The sequence below is a fragment of the Trypanosoma theileri genome (genome assembly GCF_002087225.1).
Source record: "Trypanosoma theileri isolate Edinburgh chromosome Unknown TM35_Tth_12_V1, whole genome shotgun sequence".
Lineage (NCBI taxonomy): Eukaryota > Euglenozoa > Kinetoplastea > Trypanosomatida > Trypanosomatidae > Trypanosoma > Trypanosoma theileri.
In genome coordinates this window covers 496,110-507,939 of record NW_021639854.1, presented here as the reverse complement: position 1 = coordinate 507,939, position 11,830 = coordinate 496,110, and the positions used below count along the sequence as shown (strand labels likewise).

The following is an 11,830-nucleotide window of genomic DNA, read 5'->3' as shown; positions in this document are numbered from 1 at the left end:
GTTGCCGAGAAGAAGAAGGCGGAAACAGAGAGGGATGACGCACTGCAGAAGCTGCGGGTAGGTGCTAACTCTTCTGATCCTTCGAAGAAGAGAGAACTTGGTTCTTATTTGGGTACTGGAGAAGGACAGTTAGTTCGAAGTGGAGAATATCGTGGTTCAGGAGTGCTTGTCTCTTCTTTAAGTAATTGGACTGCTAAGTGTGAATCACTTGAGTTAGAGAAGAAAAAAGCTGAATCTGAACGTGATGATGCACTACGTCGTCTTAGTGCATTTGGAAGGGCTGGTGTTCAAGAATCGTCAATGTTGATTTGGACTCGTCACAGGTGTGGTTTGGGTGATAATTGGGCTCCTCTTGTTGCTCATTACCGTCAATTGGTGGAAGATGTGTTTGTGATGGAAGTTTGTCGGGCCACTGGTTCTCCTTTACATTGTGTAAAGGTTATAGAGTTTGATAGTGGAGGTGCTTTAGTTGATCTTGAGGTGTGTCACAATTTACGTCCTGGTGATATTGATACTCTTCTACAGGGGCATTTGTTTTCTGTAATGTCTTCGTTACTTCGTTTGGCTTGTTCTAGTACGTCACCATCACATTCCGTATCTGGTGGTGAAGTATCTTTAATAAGTCAACAATTAATGGAAATGAATGAGCGGTTACAAAAGCAGCTTCTCTCTGCACAATCTGAGTTGGCTACGTATCGCCGAGGTCAACCTAAAAAAAGTGATGGTACCAAAGATGAAAATTCACTCTTTAAAGAGCTTATGATCTTTAGAAATCGCCGTGCTCTTGCTAATAGTATTCGTGGATTAGAAGATTCATTGGAGCCTTCTTTTGGTTTAAGAGAAGTTGTAGACCCCAAGTCGCCTGTTGATCCGGCTGTGCTACGGTGTGAACCAGTTTACTCTGTGACACTTGATGAGTACCGTGATGTTCTTCAACAGCTTAGATCCCTCTGCTCTGCAGGGATGGAAGACGAGGATGGTGGCACTCGTCTCTGGAATGAACATGTTTTGGCAAGAGTAGAAGAAGAACGTCGGTTTACTAATAAACTGAGTCAGTTAAATCCACAGTTTCCTCAAATCCGTGATGATGAAGTATAAAGATTAAAAGGGGATAGTAAATAGATGCGATGGAAAAAAAAAATGGACAGTGGTTTTGCTTATTTTTTCTTTTACTTCATCATGTATGCTGATGATATATGCTTTTTTTCGTCATTTTTTTTTTTGTTGGTAAATTCGATAGCGAAGAAAAGAACGTTTTAATAGACAAAAAAATAGAAAAACTCCTTAATGTAGAGTTAAAAGTTGAATATTGTGTGCTGGTTTATGTATATTTGTACAAGAACCCAAAATACGAATAGTAAGTGGAAGAATAATGGGAATTGTGTTTTCGCTTTTTTTTTTTCCTTATCATTGAATCGAACATATGTTGTTGTATTTTTTTTTTTTTCGTTATGTTATTGTTATTATTATTGTTCTTCTTTTTCTCTTTATATATCTTTCTTTTCTTGAAGTGAAAGGGTGAAGGAGAGAATGGAGGAGACGCGAGCACCCGCTCAAGGTCGTCTTTTGCGAACAAGAACTGCTGTTGCTAGCACGACTAGTACTACTACTACTGTGAAATCGAATTCCACCACATCCAATGCTACAGAAAGACAGCGTCCAGTGAATGCAACTGGGAATGCTGTTTCTGCAACTACTTCTTCCTTTGCTTCTGCTGCTACAGTAAAGGATGCAACGATGAAAGAAGAAAGTGGGGATGAAAATGAAATAGTCACACTACATCTTCTCCTTCAGGAGCGTGATGAACAGGTATCTTTACTTGAGGGTCTTCTTAGCGAAAAACAACTTCTTGTACGACATGATGAGATACTTGAAGAACGTATACAACAATATGAGGAACAACTGAGTAAATTGGCTTCTGTTGTGAGAGTAGGGAGTCCTGCTACTTCAGCATTAGAAAAGGATGCTTTATCTTCAAAAAAGGGTAAAGATGGTGCTGTAATCTCATCATCTGGTACAGCAAACAAGAAAATGGTTTCTATTCATGATATAATAGATGGAGTTCAAAAATTGCGTTATGATAAGCAACGAATGGAGGTTGATCTTGTAAGAAAAGAAAGAACATTGGAAGTTCTTCAATCACAGTTAAAGAAGTTGCAAGAAGAGACCAAGGTAGGGGAACTACCTGTAAAGAATAATCCTTCTAGGCTTGTTGCAAGTCTAGTTTCCAAATCCTCAACTTCAAGCGAGGAATTCGAAACGGAAACAGTAGGAGAACGTAAATCTCGATCTGATCTTGAAAAGAAATTGTTAGAGATGCAGAAAAAACAAACTCGTATGGAGGAGAAACTTTCTTGTTATCAAAAAGAGTATTATGCGGCACGAGAAAGTCTCCGCTCGAGAGAGAAAGAAATATTGGAATATCAGCGTAAATATCGTGATTCTGCTGTATCTAGCCATGGAAAACAAGATCAACTTATTGCTTCACATTGTTGGAAAGATTTAAAAAAGATGATATCTACACAATATCGTCATTTTTTTCGTGGGGATGAATGGGTACAACTTGTAGAGAAAAGACCAGAGGCTATGCGTACAAGTATTCTTAAGGATGTCTCATTAACTTTATGTGCACCTCATGGATTTGTATCAATTTTAGAATTAAAAAAGGGACCTGAAATGGTTGTTGCTGTAGAGATAGTTGTAAAACATCCTTCTTCTATTCGAGAAAAGCAAATAGAATTGCTTTTAATGGATTGTCCCTTTACTGAGGTTAAAGATCTACTTAAACATAGAAATGATCCAAAGGATGGATGGGATCTAGTTCAAGAAGAATTACATGAGACTCGTAATGCTCTTGTAAAAAGAGAAGAGGAGATGTTAATATTACAAGAGAAACTTCAACGGTTGGAATCAACACTGGAAGATGAAATTAAACAACGCGATACAGATGATCGTTTAATTCATCAGGCTCTTGATGAAACGGAAGAAACTGTAAAGGCGATGTATGCTGAAATTGAGAATCAACGAGTTAAAGAGAAAGAATTGCAGGCACAACTCCAAAAAGTAACGGAGACGTTAGAAGAACGAGAGAAAACGATTAAAGATCTCACAGTGCAGTTACAAAAATCTAAGAATGAAATGAAACATCAACAAGAAAGCTATGTTAAACAATTAGAAGAATCTCATTCATTATTACAACAACAAAAACAATTGATTGTAAAGACAAAAGAGAAATCATCTGTGGTAACTCATACTCTCTTGGTGAAATGGGATGAAAAGGGTGAGAAAACGCCTCTCGCTTTGGATTCTAAGAGTAAAGATATGTTGGGAACTCTTCTGCTTGGTTCCATTACTACTACACTTACTCCTCTTGTTTCGATAGCAACAAAAGCTATTCCATCTAAACTTCTCTCCCTTACTTGTACTGGTTGTGAAATTCAAGCAGAAATTCAATTGAATTTGTATTCCACAACAGAGGGCGGTGCTGAGCGTGTGGGGGAGTATATACGTCGTTGTCGAGCCTCATCTGCTGTACTCTTTCTACAGGAATTACGTGATCAGAATCTTTTGGTGGAAAGTCGTACACGTGAGATTCGACGACTCGCACAAGAATTGAAAACAGTAACGGATGAAGTGGAACAATTAAAGTTGCAATTACACACACAATGTGAACAAACACAAGAGGTAGAAAAACGTCATTCGCTTGCAGTAAAAGAACTTTCACAGATTAGTACGGCACTCGGAATAGAGAGTAATAGTTCTTCTTCTTCTGATGGTATTGCTATTGCGGTTGCTGCTCTTGTGAAGCGAATCACCGCGGTAGAGAAGGCGAAACGAGAAGAAAAACAACAGTGGCATCAACAGGAAAAACAACAAGAAGAAAAACAGCAAGAACATCAACGGGAACTAGAAGAACTACGAGAAACCCTACGGAAATATAAATCTGATGTGGAAAAGACTAATGCAGCTCTGAATACATTACGTAGTACACATCAACGTCTCGTAAAGGAGTCTGCAGCGCGTAAAAAGACACGTGATGTACTGCGAGCCCAATTCGAAGAGCTGCAAAAAACAAGAGAAGTAAATCCCTCGAAAGACGCTATTAATAAAGATGATAATGATAATGATAAGGATGATGATGTGGAGAATGATGTACTCTCCTCACTACGTTCAGCATATAGGGCATATGATGAAATGTTAGAAAAACAGGAGAGTGCGAAGAAGAAGTGGCTTGAAGTGGAGAAATCACTCCGGGAAGAATTGAAGAATGGTAAAAGTGAGTTTGCACGGCTTCAGTTACAGTGTACTAAACTAGAGAAGGAATTAGAGAAGAAAACAGTTGCAGATACGGCTTCTATAGCGAAATTTGAGCAAAGTGATGTGGAGTACCGTAAGCTTATTAACTCTATTAATACAGAGAAGGAAGAGCTTTCTACGCGGGTTATGGAGTTAACACGGCAGTGTGCCACACTGGAGAGTGAACGAAGTAAACTTCAATCCGAGATGGCATCTAGAAGTGAGCGGGCAGAGGAAATGATGAAGCAGTTAGTGCATGAAGAAGATGTACGTCGTGAGTTGGAAAAGGAAGTGGGGAAGTTACGCCGTTTAAAGACTACAACCACAACAACATCTACATCTACATCTACCACAACACGAACAACCCTACTTGAGATGAAGCGATTACGTAAATTCTGTTTACAAACATTAAAGTTACCATTAACAGAAAAGGAACAGAGTGTAGGGGATATTGTGGCATGTATGGAACAACATTATGATAGTGTATTGGAAGAAAAGGAACAATTGGCGGCGGCTCTTCTTTCTATGCATACAGCTATACAGTTATTAAAACAATGTGTATCGGCAACGGAAGAACATAAAGAAAATCCTATTCGCCGAACACGTGCCTCTGCTGGGAATAAAACTATTGGAAATAGTAATAATAATAATAATAATAATAATAATAATAATAATAATAATAATAATACCACTACACCTATGAATATAAATGGGAATACAGGTGGTGGTGCTGTATTGCGTGGATTTGGCCGTTCACTGAGTTACAGTAGTGGTTTACCACCGCCGTTGTTATCCGCACGTGCACCTCGTACGGGTGGTAGAAAGTCTATTACACCCAATACACTTCAACGAATGGCAAGTGGTCAACTACATCTTCAATCCCCACAAACACAACGGGGAAAAGAAACACAAGAAAAAGAAAAACTAGAAACACCACGAAAACAGGAAACATTAACTGCGAAACCAACGGAGTTAGCATCTAGTGCTGCAGAAGTAGTGTACTTTGCACAGCTGCTCGTTAGTGTAGTAACGTACTGGAGAGAGAATGAACGACAACACAATACACGATTTGAAGATGTATCAAAGAAATGCCGAGAGTTATCTGAAAAACTTAGCCGTACGGAACATGCCTTAATAGAAAAACAAGAACAACAAGAAAAAGAAAAGGACAAGAAAGAAAAAGAAGAGCAAAGCATGAAGAATAGAGTAGAAGATTTTAGTGCCCGTGAAGAAGAACATGAGAGTTTTCTCCGTCGCAGTCGTGCCCACGCCCTATGTGTGGTATTATCTGTAAAAGATCATTTACACGATGCGTTAGCCGCCCTGCAGCCCATCGCTGCTGTGATGAGAGACGACACTACTAACACGACTACTACTATTACTACAACTACAGTCACCAGCAGTACTACTTCTACCACCGCACGGGGGCGGTACACTACAGACATCACGCACGGTATGCGAATGGCGGAGGAGTCGGTGGTGTATGCACTCAAACGTATTGTGAACGCCGCCGGCACTGTTTTCTCCACCCGTGAACGGTCGGATGTGGAGATGAAGCGGGGCGCGGAGTATTTTACAATTCCAGAGGCCTGGCGGGGCACCGCCTCCCCCCGCACACCGCTGCAGTCCACACCCCTGCGACTCACGCAACAATCACAATCACTAAAGGGACTTGTGCCGCGGGATGCGAATCTCTCGCCGCCGTCGTCCAGTGAGAAACAACGAAGTGTTTCACTTGAGCGGGTTTCGGGATCCGTCGCTGGTTCGGGAGTGACGTGTGTGGATTACAGACAATATATGACTCGCGATGATCAACAGGTCATTCAACAGGCACTGCGAGAGGCCCGTCGGCGTAGACGATAGAGGCACACACACATACACACACACATATATATATGAAGAGAGAAAGAGAGAGAGAGAGTTCTCAATGGATACATGATTAAAACAAGAAGATCAAAAGGAACAACAAGAAGAGAAACTCAGAAAAAAAAAAAAATCCTTTGAATGTGTGTATATTGTACATTTTTTATTTAGAAAAAGTGGGGAAAAAAATAGAAGAAGAGCAGAAAAGGAAAGTGTCGTCTTTCTCTTTTTCTTTCTCTGTCTCTCTTTCTTTATTTGTATCAATTTGTTATATCAACTAAAAAGTGGACCGATCTATTTATCATTTTTATTATTATTTCTAAACACAAGAAAACATAAATGTGCACGACATCAAGAGAGAAAACAAAAAAAAAAAAAACAATTAATAGGAAGAGTACAGTTTAGTCAAAACATTGTCTCTTCTTTGTTTACCTAGATCACTTTTTATATGCTGTTTTTATTTATTTATTTATTTATTTTGTAGTTTTTCATCTGTATTTTCCTTTGGATTTTTTTTTATGTTTCTCGTTGATGTTATTATTATTATTATTATTATTATTATTATTATTATTATTTTATTCTCTGTATCACGTGTATGTTCAATATTGTGAATGTACACTTACTTGTACAATCAACGTATTGTTATATGTATAACTTACGATTTTTTCTTTTTTTATTTATTTACATATGTGTTTTTGCTTGTACTATAGATGGTCTCTGCACTCTGCCCTTGTACTTGTGTTGTCCATGGCAGTAAGTGAGAGCATAAAGAATTTGTGTGTACCTGCAATTATTCTTATTAGATTGGATAATATATCTATTATTACTATGCGCAAAGAGAAAGAAAAAAAGAAAAAGAAGAGAAAAAAAAAGATAACATGTTTTTTTTTATTGTTTTGACTCACCGATTCTTTCCTTCTCTTTCTCTCTATTTGTCTGTGCCTTTTCGTAATATTTATATATATAAAGAAAATAAGTAAATTAAAAAACAAACACAAACCTGATTCAGGGATTTATAGAACAAAAAAGAAAAAAGAAAGAAATAAAGAAGAAGTAAAGAAGAAACTCCCAAACACATTCTCACTCTTCTTCAGTCACTATTTCTACAAAACCCACACTCCATTTACCCACATACATTCATTCATTCATTCATACATACATACATACTCTACCGTTCATCATGATTCACAGTCCCCATGGTCACATTGAACTCATCATTGGACCCATGTTTGCTGGCAAAACAACTGAACTGATGCGTCGTGTGCGTCGTGAGTTGTTTGCCCGGCGATCGTGTTATATCATCAAACACTCCCGTGATGTGCGCTACAATCGTGAGAGTGTTTCCTCACATGATCGTCTCTTACTTGGCGCGACTGCAGCCGTGGCGGTGCTGGCGGATGTGGGAGATGCCTGGCAGTCGTATGATGTGGTGGCGGTGGACGAGGGTCAATTCTTCCCGGATGTTGTCGACTTCTGCAGTCGGGCGGCGGACGCGGGGAAGACGGTGATTGTCTCCGCGTTGGACGGCGACTACCGCCGCCAGCCATTTGACGGCATTTGTTCCCTCATCCCACTCGCGGAGTCGGTGAAGAAACTCAGTGCGGTGTGCATGGTCTGCCACGAGCGGGATGCCTCCTTCACCCACCGCACCGTCAGCTGCAGTGCGCGGGAACTCATCGGCGGCGCGGATATGTACATCGCCGCCTGCAGAATGTGTTATATCGAAAAGGAGAAGGAACAACACAGTATAGTAGCAGCAGCCGCAGCAGAGAAGGAAAAGAAGATGGAGGAACAGCCACAGAGTTGTGGAGATGTGGAGGATCGTAACATGCCGCAGGAGAAACCACAACAGAGAAAAGAAGAGAAGGCAGAAAAACAGAGAGATGCGGTGGGAGAAGAGCCCACAACGCCGGAGTTTAATACCGCAGCCGCAATGGAATCCCCCTCACCTGCTGTTATGAGCCGCAAACGTCCATCCGATGCCGTAGATGATAATACTTCAATAGATGCTGAACACCGGGCCGGAGTGAGAGCGCGAGTGGAGTTTCAGTAATAATAATAATAATAATAATAATGATTTCACCCTACCCCATTCCATTTTTGTTTTTTTTTCTATCCCCCCCCTCTCACTGTAATATATATTTATATATATATAAGACTTTCTACACATATCTGTCATGTATGTGTGTAGAATATCTTATATTCTTTTTTTTTTTTTAATGAGAACTTTTTGTTTTTATTTCCCTTCTTAATTTGGAATAATCACAGTGTTCTGGAGGGTCAGAAGTTTGAGAACCACGCCTTTATAGATGCAAACTGAAATGAAAGCGCTTTCAGCAGCAAAATAAATAAATAAATGAAGAAAAAAAAAGAAAATAAGAGGTTTATTGGAAAGAGAAAAGGAGAAAAAGAAAAAGAAAAAAGTTTCTTGCAAACCAATAACGAGAAAAGAAAAGAAAAAAAAAAACGAAAATAGAGAATAACAAACAAAACAGTTGAAGTGTGGAGGTGTTCGCTGCTTGTTTTTTTTTTTTTTTTTTTTTTTTTTTTTTTTGTTGTTGACTCTGTTTCTCTCTTTTCCAGGTCCTCATTATTTACTAACTCATAGAGGCATTTTTTGGTTATCAATTATTTTTATTACTTATAGATATACACGTATTTATTATTCCTTGTTTGGAAGTGCAGTAGGGTACGTCCCACATTACGGAGAAGAGGGAAATACATATATAAATATATATAGAGAGAGAGAACTATATAAAAAAAGAAAAAAAAAAGACCTGAAAACAAAAAAAAATAAAAGATTTTTTGAAGTTGTTGAAATACCCTTACCGTTTCCTTACCGTATATGTATATATACGTGTTTATTCTTCTCATCCTTCTCTTTTTTTTTCTTTTCCCATTCACTTGCGTGGTAGTGAAAATCATAAAAGAAAAAAAAAACACTGTTAACATTCTTTTTTTTTTTTTCTTTTGTTGTTGTTGAACTACATATGTTCTGTAGGTGGGGTAATACTTCCATTTCTTGTATTTCCTTCTTTAAGAAGGTAGTACATAAACAAATGGATTAATTGTGTTTCTTTTTTTTTTTGTCTTTTTCCTTTCTTTGTGATTCTATCATTTTATTTTTCTTCATCTTTTTTTTTTCTTTTCTTTTTCAAGCAAAATTGTTTCTCTTTTCCTTCTTGAACGTATCACTTGACCATTTCACTTAAAGAGAGAGTGGGGTGAGATACAAAGAAATTAAAAAAAGAAGAAAGAAAAGAGAATCAATAGAAAGTATTCAACGCTTTAATTCATATTCTCTCCTCATGTTAGGAAAACCACAAGTACGGGTTTTGGTGCGGTTTCGCCCTCTTAACGAGGAAGAAGTACAGAAACAACAGGAAGGAAGTCATGTTGAGGAAACTCCATGGATACAATATGATGAAAAGTCTGTTGAAATCATAGAACGTATTCCAGCACAAGTTGATGGTCTTTCTAGTCCATACAATAACTGTAATAATAACTGTAATAATAATAATAAGCAGAGTAATCATGATTGCAGTGATAATAATATAATGATTGCTACTACTACTACTACTAGTAGTAGTATTGCTTATATTAATGGTGATACTGAGGCTAGTGGAACTCCTGATGTTCAATCACAGACTACCACTGCACTCATTAGACCACGCCTAAGGAAAACTTTCACCTTTGATGATGTTCTTGCCGATTCCACAGATCAACAAGAAACATTTAAACATATTGGTGTACCTGTTCTATCGAATATACTGAAAGGATATAATAGTACTATTCTCGCCTATGGTCAAACAGGCAGCGGTAAAACACATAGTATGTTAGGACCTGCCGGTGGTAAACTTAACTGTTATTCACCAGATAGTTCATACTATGAATCACGTGGACTTATTCCACGAGTTGTGGAGGCACTCTTTAATTATTTAACAGATTTTAATCCAACTGAACGTACATGGCGAGTACGGGCATCTATGTTTGAAATTTATATGGATAATATTATTGATCTCTTTTGTTCTGGTCCACAGGCATCCGAGTATCGTATTCGTGAGGATACAGAGAGTAAAGGGGTGTATGTAGAATCTCTTGAACAGGTACACTGTATAGATGCTAAACAGTTATTAGAACTTGTGGGTAATGGTATACAAAGACGACATACATCCGCTACAGGATCTAATGATACTTCCAGTAGAAGTCATTTTATACTTTCTCTCTTTCTGGAACAAGAGGATATATTAACAGGTGGAACAAATACAGTAAGTCGTTTAAATTTTGTAGATCTCGCCGGTAGTGAAAAAGTTTTTCCCACACTAGCAGAAAGTGATCGTTTACGAGAGGCCCAATGTATTAATCTCTCTCTTGCGTTACTTGGGAATGTTATTCATCGATTGACTAATCCCAAACCGGGATATGTGCCCTTTCGTGATTGCAAACTCACACGTATCCTGCAGGACTCTCTTGGTGGAAATGCTCTCACTACACTCTTATGCCACGCCTCTACAGCAATGATGAATAGAAATGAAACTATAACGACTCTACGGTTTGCAGAATGGGCGAAAAAAATACGAAACCGACCACGTGTGAACAAAACAGCACTCACTCAACAGGAATTTGGATTAGATCATGCTTCTGCAGTAGTTCGTGCACAGCAGTTACAACTGCGTGGGCAGATGCCGAATGGACTCATAGAATCACAACGTCCTTCTTTAGATACTGTGTCTGGTATTGACACGATAGAACAACAAGAACTAGAAGAAGAAAATGAAAATGAAAAGAAAGAAAATTTACAGTCTATTATCGATGCTCTTATGAATGAAGTAATGGAACTCAAGAAGGAGTTAAATACAAAGGAGGAGGAGCTGCAGCACTCGTCTGAAACTGTGGAGTTCTACAAACAGCAATGTACTCTATTAAAACAGGAGTATGATGAAGTATGTGAACGCCACAAGGCGAGAGAGGAAAAACTTCTTAATATGTGTGCCTCCATGGATCAAGAACGAAAACGATTACTGGCGGAAATAGAAGAACTGCAATTTAACATCACATCTACAGGTCAATCCAACTGGAAGCCTATTGCTCCAGTTGTACACGTAGGGAACAGTCTGACACTGCAGGATTCCACAAAGAGTGAAAGTGGAGTTCCAGCCACAACCGTCGTACACCCGCTGAACTCCATCCATACAATTGTTATTCCAAAAAAAGGAAATCCAAACAAAGACAACAAAAGTGAAGCAGTGCCTCGACATACGGATCCTGTAGAGAATGTAGATCCTACTACTTCTTCAAAAGAGGGAATCCATCAGAATGATAATAAACTATTACAAACAGACGAAGAAAATACGAGAGACTTGAACGTCCAATTAGATACATTAGATCAACACTTAAAACAAAATAAAGAAAACCCTATAGATGACGTCAACACAGCAAGAGGAGGATTAGGAAAAAATCCATTACAGCAAGAACAACTAGCCTCATCTGACCATTTACTCCAGCAGGGAAGAAAACAAGTACATGCAAACACCATGACAGATCTCGCAGCCACAGAGCTGCAGCAACAGGAAGAACTGGCTACAGCCCAGCGTGCCCAGCAGGAGAAAGAACTGGTACATGCAAACACGATGACGGATCTCGCAGCCACAGAGCTGCAGGAACAGGAAGA

General features: G+C 38.8%; 4 protein-coding genes across 4 annotated transcripts; all 4 read left to right on the top strand.

Annotated features, from left to right (window-relative positions):
* Positions 1-1,098, top strand: TM35_000123100 (uncharacterized protein; the record flags this gene model as incomplete). The annotated part of the gene is made up of 1 exon (XM_029025285.1): positions 1-1,098. A coding segment is annotated over one exon (1,098 nt), but the record flags the coding sequence as incomplete, so codon positions are not given.
* Positions 1,099-1,530: 432 nt separating this feature from the next.
* TM35_000123090 (uncharacterized protein) lies at positions 1,531-6,159 on the top strand (the record flags this gene model as incomplete). Its single annotated transcript, XM_029025284.1, has 1 exon — positions 1,531-6,159. One exon carries the CDS (start codon positions 1,531-1,533, stop codon positions 6,157-6,159), a length of 4,629 nt encoding a protein of 1,542 aa, XP_028883600.1.
* A 1,180-nt stretch (positions 6,160-7,339) lies between these two features.
* On the top strand, positions 7,340-8,212 carry TM35_000123080 (putative thymidine kinase; the record flags this gene model as incomplete). The annotated part of the gene is made up of 1 exon (XM_029025283.1): positions 7,340-8,212. One exon carries the CDS (start codon positions 7,340-7,342, stop codon positions 8,210-8,212), a length of 873 nt encoding a protein of 290 aa, XP_028883599.1.
* Positions 8,213-9,467: 1,255 nt separating this feature from the next.
* Positions 9,468-11,828, top strand: TM35_000123070 (kinesin; the record flags this gene model as incomplete). The annotated part of the gene is made up of 1 exon (XM_029025282.1): positions 9,468-11,828. A coding segment is annotated over one exon (2,361 nt), but the record flags the coding sequence as incomplete, so codon positions are not given.
* Positions 11,829-11,830: the final 2 nt, after the last annotated feature.